This window comes from Delphinus delphis, chromosome Y (assembly GCF_949987515.2).
Source record: "Delphinus delphis chromosome Y, mDelDel1.2, whole genome shotgun sequence".
In the NCBI taxonomy this organism is placed as follows: domain Eukaryota; kingdom Metazoa; phylum Chordata; class Mammalia; order Artiodactyla; family Delphinidae; genus Delphinus; species Delphinus delphis.
Genome location: NC_082705.1, coordinates 1,823,383 through 1,844,366, shown reverse-complemented (window position 1 = coordinate 1,844,366; position 20,984 = coordinate 1,823,383). Strand labels below are relative to the sequence as shown.

Here is a 20,984-nt window from a genome sequence, read left to right as displayed (position 1 = left end):
TATAAAACTCAATTTTTGCTTCCTTATCTTCATGCTGGAAATAGTATCAAAAGATCAGGCATTTGCCTAAAGCAGCCCTGAAAATCCCTTGTCAAAGGTTCTGTAACTGTCACATCTGTATATTAAGCTGGTAAGGACTACACTAGGGAATATGAACACAGAAGCTGTCTTCTATTTGTGTGTAAATTATACCCTGGTCTGTAATAATAATTATGTACAGTAACTGTAATGTTTATAATTGTAACAATAATTTTAATAGCAGTTATCACCATAAGAAACTGCACATCAACTCAAATGGAGGCATATCAAACCCAGCAGGCCCATTAATTATATGAAATGTCCAATTTGATTTAAATCAAGTTTTTGAATGTCCAGCCCCTTTTGGTAGCAGTTCAAGAAAATTCAATGTATTATAAATACCAGATCTATAACCAAGAATATAAGCCATGCTTAATAAAAGCGTTAAACTGTGTGAGTCAAAAACTGACAGAACTGAAAGGAGAAATAGATGACTCTACTGTCATAAGTGTAGATTTCAACACACCCCTAACAGAAATGGACATATCCAGCACGCTAAAAATCAGTAAGGACATAGCTGAACTCAACTACATCATCATTCAACTGGACATAACTGACATCTATATACTACCCCGCCCCAAAACAGCAAAATACACACTCTTCTCAAGTTTATGTGGAAGATTCATCACACACGCACACGCGCGCGCGCGCACACACACACACACACACACACAGAAGTGCACACACACACCACATTCTGGGACATAAAACACACCTTAACAAATTTTAAAAAACAGAAATCATACAAAGGTCTGCTCTCACCACAATGGAATTTAACTAGAAATCAACAACAGAAAGACAGCTGGAAAATCTCAAAATACTTGGGAGATAAAACAGCATGGATCAATAGAGAAGTCTCAAGGGAAACTAAAAATATTTTGAATTAAGTGAAAATTAAAACACAACTTATCAAAATACCCTTTATGGAATATAACAAAAGCAGCACTTAGAGGGGAATTTATAGTATTAGAAGAGAAGAACAATCTAAAATCAATCATCTATGTTTCCATCTTAAAAAACTAGAAAAAGAGCAAATTAAATCCAAAGAAAGCAGAAAAATAATAGTAGAGCAGAAATCAAAGAAAATGAAAACAAGAACTCAAGACAGAAAATCAGTGAAACCAAAATCCTGTTTTTTTAAAAAATAAAGATCAGTAAAATTAATAAGACTCTAACCAGGCTAACTAACAAAAGAAGAGATAAGACAAAAATAACAAATATCAGAAACAAAAGAGGGAACTCTTCACTAAAGATCACAGGGGCATTAAAAGGATAGTAAAGCAGCACTTGAACAATTCTATTCCCATCAATTTGAAAACTTAGAAGAAACGGACCAATTGCTGAAAACTAGAATGTTTATGCACACAACAGGAATACAAACAACATGAACAGGCCTATATCTATTTTAAAAATTGAATCGCTAATTAATAATCTTCCAAACCAGGAAGTAGTGGGCCCAGATGAGATCACTGGTAAATTCCACCAAACATTTAAGGAAGAAATTATACTAATGCTCTATAATGTCTCTCAGAGAATAGAAGCAGAAGTAATATATTTGAACTCATTTTATGTGGCCAACATTGCACTAATACCAAAATCAAAGACATCACATGAAAGATATCTACAAAAGATATCCTAATAATTCTCATAAACAAAGATCTTCAACAAAACATTAGCAAGTCAAATTCTACAATGTATAAGAAGAATTATACACCGTAACCAAGTGAGATTTATCTCAGGTATACAAAGTTGCTTCAATGTTTGAAAATCAATTAATGTAATCCATCACACCAACAGGTTAAAGCAGAAAAATCACATGATCATATCAATAGATGCAGTAAAAATATTTGAAAAAAATCTAACATTCTTTCATAATAAAAAGTCTCAGTAGATTAAGAATAGAGAGGAACTTCCTCAATTAGATAAGGAAGATCTAACGTCATACTTAACTGTGAGAATCTCAAAGCTTTCCCACTAAGATCAGGAATAAAACATGAAAATCGCTTATTAGCAGTGCTTTTCAACATTGTGCTGGACTTCCTAGCTAATGTAACAACACAACAAAAGGATATAAAAGCATATACATAAGGAAAGAATAAATAAAACCATCTTTCCTCACAGATGACATGCTCATCCAAGTAGAAAATATTAAAGAACCGAAAAGAAAAAAAAACCTCCTGGAACTAATAAGCAAGTATAGCAAGGTTGCAGCAACAAGTTAATATACCAAAGTAAATTGCTTTTGTATATAGCAGTAAGAACAAGTGGAATTTGAAATTTAAAATCCAATACCATTTACATTAGAACCCCCCAAATTAAATACTTAGGCATAAACCTAACAAAATATGTGCAAGATCCTCGTGAGGAAAACTATAAAACTCTGATGTACAAATCAAAGAAAAACTAAATAAGTGGAGGGATACTCCATACTGAATAGAAAGGCTCAATATTGTCAAGATGCCTGTTCTTCCCAACTTAATCTAAGGCAATCCCAATAAAAATCTCAGCAACTTATTTTGTGGATATCAACAAACTGATTCTAACATTTAAATGGAGAGGAAACACACCCAGAACAGCCAACACAATAATACAGAAGATTAAATTAAGAAGAATGACACTATCTAACTTCAATGTTAACTACAAAGCTACAGTAATCAACACTGTGTGGTATTGGTGAAAAAAAAGAGATAGAATAGAAACAGATCTATGGAACAGAGAGTCCAGAAATACACCCTGATCTTTGACAAAGAAGCAAAATCAATACAATGAATAAAAATAGTGTGTTCAACAAATGGTGCTGAAACAACTGGACACCTACATGCCTAAAAAAAAAAAAAAAAAAGAATGTAGATACAGCCCTTATACCTGCCACAAAAATTAATGCAAATTGAATCACAGATCTAAATATAAAACACAAAATTATAAAATTCCTAGAAAATAACACAGAAGAAAATCTAAAAGACCCTGGGTTTGGTGTTAGGAGGAGAAAAGCTCAAGGAGATGAAATGCCCTGCAAACAAGGATCTCTTGCCAGCACTAATGTATCAGCATCTGTGTTTGTTTAAAATATTGAGAGACAGAGAGAGAGAGATGGGGGAGAGAGAGATATTTTTGCTTTCTTGCAGAACATTCAGAGCAAATTTCAGCACCCAGATCTTCTTCAGAAAACCTCATGGAGCTTCTTGAGGTGTGACCGGGAGTTAAGGGAAGAATTTCCTGCCAGAACTGGAAAATTCTAATGATAACTGACGTTGGATTATTATTTTAAAGGAAAAAAGAACCTGCTACACACTTGAAATGACATAGGTGATCACAGTGATATTTATGCTGAGTCCTGGAATTTCAAGTACATTAATGGGCTTCAGCAGTTTGCAGAGTAGGTGCAAACTGCAGCAGCATCTGGGAGCTGGTTAGAAATACACATCTCTCCCAGATCGTAGGAATCAGTAACTGCAATGGGGACCTGGCACCCTGCATTTAACCTGGAAGTTTAATCCTCCAGGGGATTCTGATGCCCACTCAAGTTCGAGAAACACTAAGTGCCTTTAAAAACCACCAGCAGAAATGATCTCTAGACTCAAACACTTATTCTTCCCTACTGATTACCCTCACCGTGTGCAAGACACTCTCCTTACCCTCAGCTACAATCAAAGCTAAGGAGGATACATCTTGCCAGCTACCAATTCTCTGGTCAATATGCAAATGTATCCCTTGCAAAGCCCTATGTCCTAGTTGCCAGAACAGCAGGAAGGAAGTCAAATGAATAAAAATTGCTCATTTGGCTATTCACGGACAGCCAGTGCAAGGTTTCTCATCCTGAGCATTATTGAGTTTGGGCACATGATAATATAATTCTTTGTCTTTGGGGGCTGCCCTGTTCATTGATCATATGTTTAGCAGCATCCCTGACCTCTATGTACTAGATATGTCAGTAGAGCCACACAACAGACATTGCCACAGGGGACAAAAACACCTCTGTTGAGAACACTGGGTTAAACCAAGTGAGCTGGTTCTGGAAACTAAACTACATTGGATAGTTAAGACTATGAATTCTATAAAGGCCTAAACTATACACAGTGCCAATATCCCACAACACTTACCAACCTCCTATCTCCAGCCTATGGAAATAGAATATAGGCAGACAACCCCAGATTTCAGGCTACATTGACAGAGCCAATCCATTCTCCTACCCAAATTTAGTCATGACTGTAATCCAAAAGAATGACCCTCAGTTTGCTATACTTCTCAAAATGTTATAATCTTTCAATCTGCTGCTCAAGATTTTCATTGTTATTTTCATAACATGTGATTAAAACAAATAAAAAGTTTATTGGGTTATAAAATGCCATGGAGTCATCACAACTCTTAGTTCACAGATAACATTTGTTTTGAAAATGTGAATCTGCACAACTAAAATTAACAAAATTAACAGAAAATTTAATCATAATATAAATTTACCATTTGCTTATGTGATTTCTGAATGCATATAACGACACCCGTCTGAGCCCAGTGGCACAAAAATATGCAAAACACACACCTGTTCACATAATACATCTGTAAGCTACCTCAGCTCATGTATATGCTAAGAGCCATACCTCTCTTCACAGTAAATCACAGTAACTCAGCGCTTTGATGCCTACTTCTACAAAAATTGTCAGGTCTTCCTTAATGTAAAGAATAACATATTTATTATAATATTTATGTATTTCTTATCCATTAAATGTGTAGAACTGTGCCATTTCTTTTATTAGGGTTGCATCTTGTGTGTGTCAGCCAAGTGTTTGAACGTTGTGCGTCTAACCCCATTTCTTTCATTAGCCCTGAGATTTTCGTTGCTCGTTTCTGCAGAAAGCCATGACTTGGAAGACGGGTATCCCAGTTCAGAGTCTGAACGTCTTCTGGCGCCAGAACCAGGGCACTGGAAAAGCAGCCAAAGCCCCTCCCCGTAGGCTCCTCCCCTCGGACTCCACCTTCAATCTCAGGGCAGAGACAGCAACCGCACCTGGAAGCCTGAGTCCCAAGCTCGCTGGCAACTCCTCCTCCTGGGCTCACCTACGGACATCTCTTCCGAGCACTGCCACCCACCCCCCTGCCCCGGTCCCCGCCAGTCCCTCAAGGGCTGAGCCCGCGTCCCCTTCATCTTGTTCCCCCCAGGGTCCCGCCACTCACCCGCTCCGCGTCACCAGGCACTGGCGGAGCCCCAGCTTCCGGAAGATGTCCACCACCGTCTCCATGGGGGTGTGGTCCGTGACGGTGAAAGGGCTGAGGTTCAGGAGGCGCCGCAGCTTCAGGGGCTGCGGGCTGTTGGCTGGCAGCTCAGGGGGCTCCTCGGTGAAGTACATGACCGAGTCGCTCACGATGCCCTCCTGCCTCTGGCGTTCTCCGCAATGGGCGAGCAGGACGGTGAGCCTCACGAGACTCCCTTGCGGAGTCCCTTCCCCCACCCCATCCCACCCCATCCCACAGCAACACGCGACTTCCCTCCCCCAGCAGCCTAGAATCCCACAGAGGAGGGGCGCGGAAGGCAGACTCTACATTCTTAACGAGGAGCTTCAGCCAAACATCTGTGAAACTGGCATCTCTCTCTCTCAAGCTAATGCTGCGCGAGACCCCCCTGCTGTGACCTGATCATTCACTGCCAAAGTCTTGCAACGCGGGCCTGACCAGGCTACTTCCTTTAGCGAAATGCACTGCTTCTGCCTGGAGGCCAGGGCGCCCAGCTGGCCCAGAGCCTGCCACCCTTGCTTTCCTGACACACCTTCACCTCATCAGGGGCTGAGGTTTGACGTGAAAAGAAACCTCACTTAGCTGCCCAATGACCTTAATACATGGTTTGGTTTTTTTTTTTTTTTTAAAAAACTAACGTATAACTGGCCCAGATGGCATTATAAATCCTGAAAGGAACAAGAAACCAAGAGGACCATCCTAGGCTCACAGCCCAGAAACACAGGTCAGTCTAACTATGACCCTTGGGACCAGAGAAATAACCCTAGAAAAGCTGCATTCCTCCCACCCCTTGGATCTCCTCTCTTAAATATGGGCCATTTGGTGGATTTCTCAAAGAAAGATAGTAAAACTGTTATGGTAACAATTAGCCTATTTCTAGCTGTAGGCAGGCCCACGTGAAAGAAAGCTGAAGAAAAGTAGGGTAACAGGAACTCATTAGAAATACAGCTTTATGCGGTACTAGAAACCTAGGCTATTTTAAGTCACACATGAAATAAATCCATCGGTCTCAAGATATTTCTCCAAGGCGATTTTCCTTCTGTTGGAATTTTAATCTTTCTTTTGCTTCATGGGAAAAGGTTAGGGAAAATGTACAGCAAAGATTGCCTTAAAATGGATCCTGCTTTCTATAATACTTTTTTTTTTTTTTTGCCTTCTCAAAGACTACTATTCACCTATATTGTTCTTTGAAAAATAAAATTCTAACTGCTGGCTCTAAAGCTATTTATTGCAACAGAGTACTCTAATGGAAAACTGGCAGCATTCGGGGTCAGACTGAGTTTGAAAAAGGGTCTCTGTTTAAAAGGGGAACAGAGGGCCCGCTGGGCAAATGCCTGCACAGTATGTGGGTCAGGTTCAATCGAGTTACATCAGATGGCGTACAATTCAACCACAAATACCAGATGACACTGATGCACAACATGCTTTCAGCCGTAGGTGCCACACAGTACACACTGCATTTCTCTCCTAAATCGAGATGGCTCTGTCCTGAAATGCTAAGGTGGGCGGCAAACAGTCAACACACACTTATCGCCCATTTTCATAGACCGACTGATTCTCTAAAAGTCCCATGCAACAGGAATCCCATCTATTTCAACAATCCAGTTGAACATCAGGATTGGATCAAGCCACAAAACCCCATCAAGAACTGATCACATGGATTTGCTGAGCCCCCTCATAAAACCAAACACAACCTAGCCAACTGTCAATTCACTTGGTGAAATGAATAACAAGCTTCTATTGCCTCTGAATCTACCGATTGAGTTAGAAGCCCTGATGCGAACAGCACCTAGCTCCGTGAATTCTTGATCAGCACTGCAATCCCAGTGCCTGCACAATGCCGAGAATACAGCAGGCACAAAACAGGTATTTGCCAAGTGCACACATGCGTCAGTCACAAGTGGATGAACGAGTGGGTAGGTCTACTGAACGTCGGTGTCCTTGGCTCTGCCTGTCATGTAGAACAGAACCTATCTCACAAAGTAGGCATTAGGAAGGAAAGCCCTGAGCTATCCACTGCCAAACAAGAATCAAAGGCAACAGCTGGGGTCAGAGCCGGAGATCTGAGCAGCGCTCCTTGGTACTCCAAGAGTAGCAGCTGTGGCTCTCTCCAGAAGGGCTCTCTGTGAGGCCACTAAGACCTATCTTAAAGACCTATCTTAAGACCTATCTTAAAGCCTTGATTGAACTTTGGGTGTGGAGGTACGACGCACAGCCAAAAGCTGGTGAATGGAAGAATCAGCAAGAAAGCTCTCCTCATCTCTCTACTGGGGGAACCATCTACTCCCACTATGGACAAGAAATCATCTGTCACCAAAATGCCTGCAACAAACTCCAGCATGAAAGTTCACAGAGGGCAGAGCCTGGCTGCTGTCATCGCTGTGCTCCCAGCTCCCGGGACAGCACCAGCACATGGTGGAGGCTACACGAAATATTTCCTGTACGAAAGGGTAAACCAAGCCCTCACCCAGCACATGATCCAGTGCTATGAGAGTATAGGCTCCCAGACCCCAGGGACTCATGGGAACCTGTGTTAGAAAAGAAGCCAAAAAAAAAAAAAAAAAAAGATAGCCCAACATTACATGTGTAAAAGGCCTAAAAGATAAGAAAAGCGCTAAATATTAACCAGAGCCTTCTACGGCGTTGAAAATGTGGGCACCTTGTTAATTTTCTCTTTTGCTTCTGATTTCCCCAACATTCTGAGTATTACTTTTACTTTAAAAAATGTAATAAACTTCATTTTTGTTGTAAAGATCATTTTGTTACATCTAAACTTTTGTTAGCCCCTAAACTTTTTTAAATTGTTGTTAGTATTGGGGGTCTGCCGTTCTATTCTACCACAACTACCATCAGTGGCTGCAGCTCCTGAAAAATGATGTACCTTTTACGAGTGCCTGTTAAGGTCATTCAACCTGACATTCCACTTGCTAGCAGCAGTACGATCATAAGGCCAGGTGCAGGGAAGGTAATGAGGAAAGTGTTGATAAAATGAATTCCACAAACTGTGACAGGCCAAGAAATTTTAAAAGACTGGAAATAATCACATATCCAGTAAGTGATTACAATGGCTTTAGAGCAATGGTTCTCAACTGGGAGTAATTCTGCCTCCACCCTCAGGGTACACTTGGCAATATCCAGAGACATTTTGGGGTCTCATAACTGGGGGGATGGGGTTGCTACTGACATCTAGTGGGTAGAGACCAGGGATGATCCTACAGTGCACGGGACAGCCCCTCTCAACAAAGAATGATCCAGCCCCAATGTTAATGGCGTTAAGGTTGAGAAACTCTAACCATGTTTTTAGAGGGGTAGTACGTTATCATCCTGTTAGTTCAAAATGCTTCCATAGGGACTTCCCTGGAGGCGCAGTGGTTAAGAATCTACCTGCCAATGAAGGGGACAAGGGTTCGAGCCCTGGTCTGGGAAGATCCCACATGCCGCGGAGCAACTGAGCCTGTGCGCCACAAAAACTGAGTGTGCACTCTAGAGCCTGAGAGCCACAACTACAGAGCCTGCATGCCTAGAGCCTGTGCTCCACAACGAGAGAAGCCACTGCAATGAGAAGCCAGCGCCCTGCAACGAAGAGTAGCCCCCGCTCATCGCAACCAGAGAAAGCCCGCGTGCAGCAACGAAGACCCAACACAGCCAAAAATAAATTAATTTTTAAAAAGAAAGAAAAAATAATGCTCCCATAGATAAACAACACAGTCCTACTGTATAGCACAGGGAACTATATTCAATCTCCTGTGATAAACCACAACGGAAAAGAATAAAAAAGAATGAATGTAATCTATATGCATAACTGAATCACTTTGCTGTACAGCAGAAATTAACACATTGTAAATCCACTCCACTTCAGTAAGAAAATCAAAATTTAAAAAATCTTTTTTTAATTTTAAAAAAAGCTTAGGCAGATGCCAGACATCAAAGGTTAAAAACATGCTTCCATAAAACAGACGTAATTGACAAGAAAGGTTAAAATGGAAAATTAGAAGCAACTATAGTGGTGGTCAGTACAAAGGTGATGTGGTAAAAAAGTAAAAACTATTTAGAAGAAAAAGCAGATGATTTTCTGACAAGTTATAGTTTATAAGGCATGGAGAAGTCCCTCTGCATGTATTTTTTCATCCCCAGCAGAAAGAAGCAGATGACACCACTGTTCTCCATGGCCTATCCCAATCATTAACAAACAGCTCTCCCAGGAATAAACCTCTTTATCCCTAAAGAACCCATCCAACAGATCTGATACGTACATATCTTTTGTTCAGTTCTGGACATAGATCCCTTTCTGCAAGTGGGCCTCTTCCACATGCTGGAGAATCACCATCAAATCATCCACCAGGCGAAAAAAATGAGAGTTCCCTTAACTCTGGCCCATGACTCTAACTTGCCATCCCTTTAATCATCTTTGCGGCTTCCCACGGAGTCCTTTCTGGATCCAGCCTCACTTAACTGTGGAACTCAAGACTAGAGGAGCCTGAGCCTGCTGAGCACAGAAAGAGCCTCGTGTTTGCAGAGAGCACCAAGAGGTAAAGTCCCATCTACCAGGAACTTGAACAAGGGCCACATATGGCCCTACGTGTGAGTACGTGACGGTGAAAGGGCCACGTTTCCGAGGTGCTGTGACTAATGGCTCTCCAGCAAAGACAACAGCTATGGTCTGGCATTCCAGAGAGAGACTGAAAGGAAGACATTTTCAGCCTCACGGGAGCAACTGACACCTTTTTAAACATGACACGTGAGAAAAAAATCTTTGCCTCACTTACTACTTTTTTCTTATCTTGGATCTATGTAAAATCTCTGCTCCTCAGTCCCCTGAAAGGGAAATTGGCATGGGATCGTTACTAGCTAAATGCTTACGTCCTATTTCTATATTCACAAAGGGGCGTCTAAGTCTGCAAATACAGGTAATGCATTTCTCCACCGGAGTACAGGACTTTTCTATATCCACGGAGCAGGAAAACAGCTTTTCTCACTGCTCACAGCCAAACACTCCTTGCTTTCCCGCAAACCATGTAAATGGCAGCTTCCACACTCTTAACAGTGTGATGTAAAGCATAAAGGTATTATTTACACCGCGTGTTGCCTCTTCAGACATTCCAAACATAGCTTCTAGGAGGGCACTGGGTTGGCAAGCTTAAATTTCTTCTGTAACCGGCTGATGACAATTACTGCTTCCCACTTGATTGCAGTAATGGGTTTCAGCAAAATTAGTAAGCTCTCTCTTAGCAGGTGTGCCTGGAGCTACACAATAGGTAATGGATTCCGTGACATTTATTACTAGAGTGTTTAAATTTCAACCTTTGCTTAAAAGATTTTAAGGATTGAATAAATTTTTAAACCCTGCTGATTACATTAATTTAAAACAAACCCAACCTAGGCTTCCCTGGTGGCGCCGTGGTTGAGAGTCCGCCTGCCGATGCAGGGGACATGGGTTCGTGTCCCAGTCTGGGAAAATCCCACATGCCGCGGAGTGGCTGGGCCTGTGAGCCATGGCCACTGGGCCTGTGCGTCCAGAGCCTGTGCTCCGCAACGGAACAGTGAGAAGCCCGCGTACCGCAAAAAAAAAAAAACCGTACTATACAGCTTTTTAAAAGAAAATCTCATTATTTATAAGGCAATGGTCATGACTAAAGGCACCTACCTGTTAAGTGACAGGACATATAATAAAAAGAAGCATCATGGAGCACTTAAAGCACAAATGTACTTTCGTGTCTAAAATATAAAATCAACTGTTCCTTTGGGGGAGGTAAATATGTTTGAGCAACAAGCTAAAATTAGAGGCTATATAGCTTATTTAAACTTATTTTTATAAAGCCTTTGATGAAGATACTTTAAAAACATTTTACAAGCTATTTAACATAGCGAAGAGGTTTTAGAAACTCAAAGGGCGAGCCTAAGAAATAGTTAACAAAGGGCAGGGATAAGCTAAGGTGTGTTCCCGGTGGGGCGTTCTACCATCATACCTGAAAAAGTGCCCCTTCCACAAATGTTGTGGAAGTACAGTCATCAAGGGCACACGTGAGCCATGTCATGGGCCCCGGTGTACCGTGAGATGCAGAGGTGCTGAGCCAGAGGGCATTAGTGTTTACCATGCACCGCGGATGCGCTCTGCAGCTCCCTGCCCCCACTGCATCAGGAAGTCCGGAGGGACCACCCTGGGGGAGCCCCGCTAAGATCTGCTGTCCCTCCCTCCTGGGCCTAGTAAGAAAACAAAGAGTTTATTTAACTCTTCTCCCATAACTCTGATTTTTCCATTCCCACTGGGTCTTGTTTGAGTCCTCATTTTGATAAAGTCCTTGATGAAGATAATTTCAAAATATTTACAAAGCTTTTTATAAACTTTTTTTAACATTGGGAAAAAGTTTCAGGAATTCAAAGGGAGTGCCTTATAAATAGTTAACAAAGAACAGGGATAAGAAAAAGGTTGTCTGGCCAAGGTATATTCCCAGGGGAGCATTTCACCATTATACCTCGACACGTCCCAGTGGCAAAATTCATAAATATTCTTGAAGATGACATACACAGTAAAATCAAGTGCACACATAAGCCATGTCATGGGCTACAGCCTACCCTGAAATGATGTGATAGTGAGGAGGATCTCATTTGCCGGTCCCTGCCCCCTCTCCACCTGGAGAAAATCCTCTAAGAGTCACTGCTCCTCCCTGCCTGGGCCTCCAAAGACTCACACCGGGCCTCTGCCTGTGGAATCCTCCCACGTCCCGCTCCCCTTCCAAGGCGCTCATCCCTGGGCCATCGGGAGCCCCGGGCTGCTCTGAGCCGCCCGTGTCGGGAACATCCAGCTGGGCATCATCCCCTCTCTGCTCTCCCAACTCAACAGCCTGCCCCTCAGCCCAGCTGATCCAGTTAGCGCACGAGGAGGAAAAGCATCCCACGGAACTGACTGCACCCACGTGGGTCTCTAACTGATGGCACCGGACATCGTGGCGAAGTGACGGGCTTGAGCGGCGCCGAGGGAGGCGTCTGAGGCAAAGGGCTCAGCATCTGAGCCGGTCAGCCTGCCTGGAAGTCTGTCTCTGCGAGCAGCTGGCCCGGCCAGCCCAAGCTCTCCCACCGCTTCCTGCTGAGCTTCGCCCAGCAAGTCCCTAAAAGGCGGAGCGCGTGTGTCCTAGCGGGAGCGGCCCAGGGGGCTGCTTGCAAATGTGGTGCTCGGTGTCCAGCCAAGAATGCCTCCGACAAGACACTGTCCCTCACGGTGTGACTTGGGGGCAGCAGCAGCAGCATTGAGAGGGAGCTCGGGAGAAATGCAGAGTCTCGGGTCCCACCCCAGACCTACGGCAGTCTGGCCAGACGCCCAGGTGAAACGGAATAAGCATTAAAGCGTGAGAGACCCTGGGCTGAAGCCCTCCGACCCTCGTGCACTCTGTCGAACCTCTTTGAGAATGTCGGGGCACAGAGCTGCTATTCGTCTCCGTGAAACGTGAGCCTCCCTGCTTTACTCACTTATGGCAGGAATCAGCTCCCTCCTCTGGGCGAACCCGATGAGGCGCTCCGAGTCCCTGGAGACGACCACGGGGAAGCCGTTGTAGTCGGTCTCCTTGATGAGCGTCTCCACGTCCTCGACGGTCATGCTGCCCTGGGTGAGCACGGACAGCGGCGGCTCCCCCCGCCTTGGCCGCATGACGTCGGTGGCCAGCGTGCGGTGGGTGAACTCGTCCTTCACGTCCAGGAACGGGTACCCATTTAAGTGGATGTGGGCCTCGTAGATGCCTTCCTTCCCAAAGGCATCAGCCACCCACTTGCTGGTCACGGCTGCCGCCATCATGGGCACGATGTACTCGAGACCACCCGTCCATTCAAACACGATGATCACCAATGACACCGTCATCCTGGTAACTCCACCTGCAACCAAAGGGAGGAATGAAATTGCAGGACTCGACTCCACACCTGCAAGAGGACATGAACTGTGGAAACCGAGAAGCCGGCTCTACCCTCCCGGCACCTGTTCTACTGAGACAGTCCAACACGGCGCCCAGGCTCGGACCTCTGGGCCAGAGGCCAGACTCGGTAAGCACAGCCTTGCATCAGGAGCCGTAAGTCAACATCTCCCTGAGGGGCTCTTCTCCCATGAGGGACAGTGAGTTGTCTATTCACCCAGGACAACACGCCTTGCTTTTTGGTGAGTGGAGCCTACTTGGGCCCTGCAGGTTTCTGACTCAGCAAGCATCGCTCTCTACCAGAACCCATAGAGCTGGAAAATTGCAGAGACTATCCACTATTGTAGATGGTACAGCTGCAAGCACACACACACACACACACACACACACACACACCCACCCACCCACCTAGGCAGGCGACAGCTCCCACCATGGCATAGAGCCCTGGGGTGACGCAGTCTGCTCCGGGCCTGCACCAATCCCTAAAGATGATCCAGTCATGGTGACAGTAAGCCAATTGCTCCACGCCAATTCCCACCATCCTGCCTGCCATGGCCCCCACTGCCATGCTGGGGATGAAGAGACTGGACGGGATCTGCGGGGAGCACAAGGGAAAGAAGCATGAGGGAAGGGGGCCCCGTTCCCACCGCCCTGCCGCCGGGAAACTCAGGCCACCCTCGACAAGCTTGCATTTTGCTTCGGTCTTCAAAGGAAGGGCAACGCTTCAAAACATGGGTCACCTGGGAAACCATGGGACCAGTGATTTCACCTGCTTGGTCGTATCTACTGTGACCTGGAGAAAATGCAATTTTACACTTTCATTTCCTCGCCTTCAAAAGCTGGCCTAGTTTGTCTGCTGTGGATAAAAGAATGATAAGCCCCACTGAAAATTACATTCAAACTGCACATCTGTCACTTGAGATACTCACCACTTTCTCTCTCCCCTCACATGCCATTCAGATTAGCTTTTAAAATTAAATGTCAAGCCACAGCATGAAAATGGAAAAGCAAGGCCTCAACTGTTCACAGGTCAAAGAAAGAAGCTAAAAGCATCAGTGTAGCTGCCCTGCATCTTCCAAAAACCTTGGCACGGGCTTACTGCCCTCTTGTATGTACAGTGGCCAAACACCTGTCAGAGAGAGATGGGGGGCAGGTCCGTCTTCCTAACAAAGTCCATTTTCCGAAAAGTATTCTGAATATTTTCAAGCCAGGCTAGATGCAGCAAAGAAATAGACATTGAAACTGAAAGGCCTTGGTGATAGCGTGTTTTATATTTGCTGTGTGAAAAACATGTTCATTCCTCTAGTGATCAGACATGTGCTACAGAACAGACTTGACTCTGTTTGTGGAGACTGCATGTGACCGCCGATCCTGACCGGGAGCTGCATTTACGTCACCCCTACCCCACCCCCGCCCCCCAGCTGTCATCAACCTGAGGATGCAAGTGGATCTTTACCCAAATTCAAGTTAAGTTTGGATCCTGGGGTGTGATTTCCAGAGTGTGAGACATTCCTGAGGAAATTGTTCCTTTCTCAGCAACCTTTATCCCCCCATCATTTAATCCCCTGTACCTTCAAAGCAGGCTTCTCCCAGCAGGCACCAGAAGAAAATAAATCCCTTTGCATCAGAGACAGTCACCTGTTTAATAACGTTCATCCTTCCTTGTCCTTAAGGCAAAAATTCAGGTTTGTGTTTGACCACTGCACCCAAGTGCACAGCTTCTCAGACTTTTTTTAGTATTTATTTTTATTTATTTATTTATGTATTTTGGCTGTGTCGGGTCTCAGTTGCGGTTCGCAGGATCTTTCGTTGCTGCGCGCAGGCTTCTCTCTAGTTGTGGCATGGGGGCTCCAGATCGCGTGGGCTCTGTAGTCTGTGGCAGGCGGGCTTAGTTGCCCCTCGGCATGTGGAATCTTAGTTACCACTAGAGATTGAACCCATGTCGCCTGTATTGGAAGGCGGATTCTCAACCACTGGACCACCAGGGAAGTGCCTAGACTTTTTTTTTTTTTTAATTCGTAAGAATACCACAAAAAGCAACAGTCATGGAATACAAGGGGGTTCTGGGGGGTTCCCAGTGTTCTGCTCCTGACCCTGGGTGCTGGTCACACAAGTGTGTATGTTTTGTGAGAATTCATCAAGCTGTACACGTCTCCATATGAATGATATACTCCAAGCCTTAGCTTCTTCACTTGTAAAATGGGGTTATAAATCTCTATTCCATAGGCTTGCTGTTTATCAAAAGCGTTGTTTCTTGTTGATTAAAAGAATGTCAAGTGCCCTGCGCATGAGAACGTTCAGTAAAGGTCACCTCCCCTTTTCCCCTCGTCACAATCTTATTCTGGGGACTAGGGTGCTATCCCCAGAAGGATAGAGGTTGCCTCCCTCCCCTGACACCTTCCCTCCACTTCACTTACCTTCATGCCAAAGGTAAATATGGTATTGATGATTTTGAAGATCAGCGCCAGAGCCAGCTGCCACATGGCCGTGTAAACCCTGACCCCGGCCGGGCGGTCGGGGATGTCATCCACGGGCCACGTCATGTTGGGGTCATTGATGTAGTCACAGAGCTGGGAGGACTCGAGGGCCCCGCAGTCATTGAAGAGCTCGGATATGAGCTCGCTCGTGCTGCGGCGCGTGTAGGGGCTGGGGTAGGCGACGATGGCAGTGATGGCGGTCACCGCGATGACCTCTAGCACCGGGTACTTCCCCAGCTTGGTGGTTTTGCGCCTCCTGCACCAGGCGATGTTGCAGCAGATGAAGAGGGTTCCCCACAAGCCCCTGAAGACCCCAAGCAGGATAAAGGGGAAGAGCTCGGCCATGTACTAGGGCGTGTAATACTCCACGTAAAAGAGGACAAGGCGGCTGTTCCCAAAGGGATCGATGGATCGCAGCGTGAAGGCTGCCACCAGGGCCGCAAAAAAGGACCGCCACAAGGTCTTTAAGAGAAAGTAGTAGCTGACCTGCGACCAACGAACAGGTGGAAAATCAGAGACTGGCGGAAGAAAGAGCTGCCCTGAGCCCCAGCCCCTGATCAGCAGCCACCTGCTGGCATAGGCCACAAAGTCACACTCAAGACCAAAGATGGGCACTTCCTCAACCTAGGTGTAAGTATGGCCCAAATGCACTAACAAAGATATTTAAAGGACTCTATGTCTAAAATTGGAACGGATGCTAGTCAAGGTGTGTTTGAGCTATTTTTTAAGAGAAATGAGAACACTTCATCATAATTCTGTTTATGGCACAGAGACCCTCCTAAAAGAAAAGAAACCTCTGATTTGATTCTCCAGACAACAGATCATGGGTTGAAACCCCCGGCCCAGCAAACGTACCTGGAGGGCACGTGAGTTAAGAACGGTTTGTACATTTTTAAATGGGTGGGGAAGAGAGAATTATTTTGTGACATGTGAAATATTCAAAAGAACAAGACTTAGTGACAAGTGGTAATGATATAAAATCCAAACTTCAGCATCCATAGGGAAGGTCTTGTGGGAAGGCAGCCACGCCGCGCACGCACGTGTTGTCTGCGGCGCCTTCCACGCTACAAGGGCAGAGCCCAGTGGTTGCGACCGAGCCCTGAGACCCGCAAAGCCTAAAATATTTGCTACCTGGCCCTTTACAGACAACGTGGGCCAACTGCTGGACTAGATCCATTTGCGTTGCAAAACATAAAAATGCTTCATTGTGTTGTTTATGAAAACGAGAGAGGAGACTGCAAATCTCCCCCAGAAATCACACTGGCAAGTTTTCAACAGGACTCGAAAACACGTATTTCATGGCGAACACTGCGGCTCCTTAATGAGCTGCAGGAATCTCTCAATCCTCCTTCGCATCTAGTCCTCAGAGGGCTAGAGAGGGAAGCCTCCTGCTGCCCCGAACCCCCATGTGTTCCTCGGCGCTCAGAACCACGGGGCCCTCCAGAGCCCACGCTCACCTCTTCCAGACTGAAAAGCACACCCCCGATCGGAGCACCAAAGGCGACAGAGACCCCAGCAGCGGCCGCAGCTGACAGCACCTGCGAAGCAAAGAGCTCCCCGTCAGCCCGAGGCCTTTCCGGCAAATCAGCGGGTACTGGTGAGCCCGGAGAGGGTGGGAGGGCGCTTCATCCTGCACCTGCTCACCTCGCGCCTCTTGCCCTCGTTCTTGCTGTACTTGGAGAAGAGGCTGCTGAAGAAGTTGCCACAGCAGCATGCCACGTGCACCAGCGGCCCTTCCTTGCCAAGGCTCAGGCCCGAGGACACCACCAGCACCAGGGTGACAGTCTTGATCAGCAGGGTCCACTTGCCCAAGTAGCCCCTGATGATGAAGCCACTCAAGATGGTCTTTATCTGAAACACAGGATGGAGAACGATAGGGAGTGAGCCGCTTCAGCGCCACGGCTAGGAAAGTAACCTCTCCCTCCTCTGAGAAGCATCTTTCAAACTGAGATTCACTAATCATATGGAGGACAGGCTGCTTTAGTTGTTAATTTAGCTACAATTTTATATTGAGAATTTATATTAACGCCTAATTTTATATATTAATGGAACCCTGAAACAATTTCAATGCATAGTAAATCTTAATAATTCCGAGAGTAATGAGAGATCATAACGAGGACTGAGTAAGTAATTATCAGTCTCATTTTATTTATGGCATTTATCCTGTGCATTTTACCCTCTGTTGTGTTGAAAATTGATTTTAACTGTTCTGTATCTATTGATTTTAACTGTTAATTTCTCACTACTGAAAGATGGCTGGATATGTGACAAAGCAAATACAACAAAGTATCAATTGAACTTTAGATCAGGGTCGGCAAACTATGGCCCACGGGCCAAATCCAGCCGACGGCCTGTTGTGTATGGCACAAGACAGAGATCTTGATAGAGATCTGTTTCTTAATTCAAGGACAAAGACCAACAGTGAGCGAGCGTGTAGGCATCCGTTCGAAAGAACTCACTAAGATCCTTCCTAGAGAACACAAGTGAGGGCTTCCAGCTCTACAATCAGATGGTATTTCTTGAACTAGCCTTTAACTAAAGGCAGACAAACTAGCAGTGGTTAAACTGGTCTTTAACTAGTGCTAGTGGGCCTATTTGAGCCTGTGCTCTGGGGATCTCAGATCCCTTTACTTAAGGGACGTTTTAGTATGCCTGCCACTATCCTGCCCTTTTGTGTTGCCTAGAATAAAATTATCTATAATTTTTTGTCAGTTAGTTAATGTGGATTTGGACCCCAGAGTACAGCTGAAGAGCGTAACACCATTTAGAAAATTACAAGCTTCTAAATTACCTGAGCCTTTGCCAGCCATGACATGTGGTGAATTGAACAATGTAAGAGGTATTTTGTAATTCTCTAAAATGACTTTATAAAATTGTCATGATCAAACTAGGGACTAAAGAAGGCAAACTCATTCCCAGTAGATGCCAAAATCCAATCGCTTGCTTTAATTTGGATCAACAGAGACTGAATCAAGCAGGGCTTTAGGGCGATGTATTGCAGCACATTTGTGACTTGATGGTGGTAACTTTAAAACCTCTCTGGCAAATATTTGTGAGAGAGTTCACATTGTATAGAACTGAAACATCAACTCAAAGTAAGTTCTAGGAGGGTATGATTACTTTTTTTTCCTTCTTTTTATTTATTTGGCTGCATTGGGTCTTCGTTGCTGCGTGCGGGCTTTCTCTAGTTGCAGTGAGCGGGGGCTAGTCTTTGTTGCAGTGCGCGGGCTTCTCATTGCAGTGGCGTCTCTTGTTGCGGAGCATGGGTTCTAGGCGCATGGGTTTCAGTAGTTGTGGCACATGGGCTCAGTAGTTGTGGCTCGCGGGCTCTAGAGTGCAGGCTCAGTAGTTGTGATGCACGGGCTTAGTTGCTCCACGGCATGTAGGATCTTCCCGGACCAGGGCTCAAACCCGTGTCCCCTGCACAGGCAGGCGGACTCTCAACCACTGCGCCTCCAGGGAAGCCCCTGGCAGGTAGATTCTTAACCACTGTGCCACCAGGCAAGTCCGTAGGAGGACGTGATTTCTTATACGGTCCACAGTGGTTCTATGAATGAAGCAGACAGTAGTAGAGTCATCCTTGCCCAGTTCGTTCTAAGTTCTGAAGCCCAAGAACTAGTGTGGACTTTTAAATGTGCTTTATAGAGCTAATACAAGACCATTTATTACACAGAAAAGAAATGGTCTCTAAATTTGTGGGGTTTTTTTAATGTTTCAAAGGAATTTTTGACACTGGCTGGGACCTGGGACCCTTTGCTGCAGTGCTGCAATGCTTGTACCTGGACAAACATCTAGCAACAAAATACAGAGAAATTATAAGGGACTAAAAGTAACTGCATGCATGCCCGGTTGGGGCAAATTCTGGACAACAAGATACAAAGAGACCAAAAAGCCCCACTGCCACTTCTGAAGAGCCAGGAGCAAAAGCAGGGCACTACGCATGCCCGCTGCACTCAACACCACCAAAGGGGTGGGCAGACCCCCTAAGCCTCCCCTCCGGCCGGACCCCTGGACACACCCCTCCCCTCACCGCATATCAGGAACCAGCTCGCCCTGCCCCCCAGCAAGTAAGCCAGCAAGGGCACATGTTACTGGTTCTCCCTCCCCCCCTGCTGCAGCTCTGGCCCCAATAAAGCCTTGCCTGAATTTCTTGCCTGGCCTCTGATCACATTCTATTGATTAAGGAGGTCAAGAACCCTGGTCAGTAACGTTGTCATCCAAAGTAATCTAAATGTTTCAGAAGCAAACATTATAAAGGATGCGTGATTTTTAAACTGTGTAGAAGTGCACTGCCTTCAAAGTTTGTTCAGACACTGCACACCAGGAACAGCTTACAGCAGATCACCTCCTACGATGGGAAGTGTATTTTCTATCTCATTTAGTATCTTTCCTGAAGTGAAGAATAGCCCTGTATCTCAAACTGAGTAGAGCTGTTTGCATGGTCTGTTGGGTTTTAACTGGAAGGACATCCTTTATATCCAGGAACTACTTATTTGCACTTATTTTTCACTCTGCCCCTCTCCTCCAAGAACTGGGGTAGGTATTGCACCCTTAGGTTAGGAATTTCAAGCTCTACTATAATAATAGGGAAAATTTTCTACTACTGAGTCATAATAACCAAAGCTTAATTATGAAATCTCCATTGGGCTCCTGGTACTTGAAAAGATTATTGTGAACTCTTTTATAAATAGAGACATGAACCTGTTACATATTATATACGGCTGAAAGCATGTTCATGTACCCACTACCAAGTTTAGGACAGAAGAGCAGGTACCTTTGAAAGCCCTGTTTGCTTCCTCAGTGGAACCTTCCTCCTCCCGCCTCCAATCATTCCCTTGCCTTTCTTTATAGCTTTAGCACATATGTATATCACTATACAGTATGCTTGTTTCATTTTGGCTGTTTTAGGGACTCTACATAAATAGATTCATACTTTGTTTAGATATTCTTCTGCAACTTACTTTTTTCACTTGATACCGCTTTTATGAGTTTTATCCACATCAGTGTGTTCCTTGTGCTTTGTCACACGGGAAACAATGCTCAACTCAGTAGTTTATTCCTTTTGAGTTCAGCTGTCACAAATAAAGATGCCCGCTTTGGACAAAGACCAGGTCCAGCCAGCCCCTCCCAGATAGAGTTCCCTGTCTGTCTGTGAGCTAAGCCACGCATCTCTGGTTCTTGGAAAGGGAAGATGGGATTGCCCCCACATCTTTTATTGCTGCTTTAAATTCCCCACCAGTTCCCCACTGGCCATCTCCTTATTTTGATAGGCGGCTTGAGTCGAAAAGCGCCTGCTGTTGGGCAT

The 20,984-nt window shown here is 45.1% G+C and overlaps 1 protein-coding gene across 1 annotated transcript in view; it reads right to left on the bottom strand.

Moving 5' to 3' along the window:
- The window catches only part of LOC132419221 (H(+)/Cl(-) exchange transporter 4-like), a 153,602-nt gene that overhangs the window by 100,545 nt on the left and 32,073 nt on the right, over positions 1 to 20,984 (bottom strand). Inside the window, 5 exon segments of the mRNA XM_060003212.1 lie at positions 12,769 to 13,167; positions 13,611 to 13,797; positions 15,620 to 16,165; positions 17,137 to 17,217; positions 17,324 to 17,530. Of these exon segments, the coding sequence (XP_059859195.1) occupies positions 12,769 to 13,167; positions 13,611 to 13,797; positions 15,620 to 16,165; positions 17,137 to 17,217; positions 17,324 to 17,530 (1,420 nt within the window).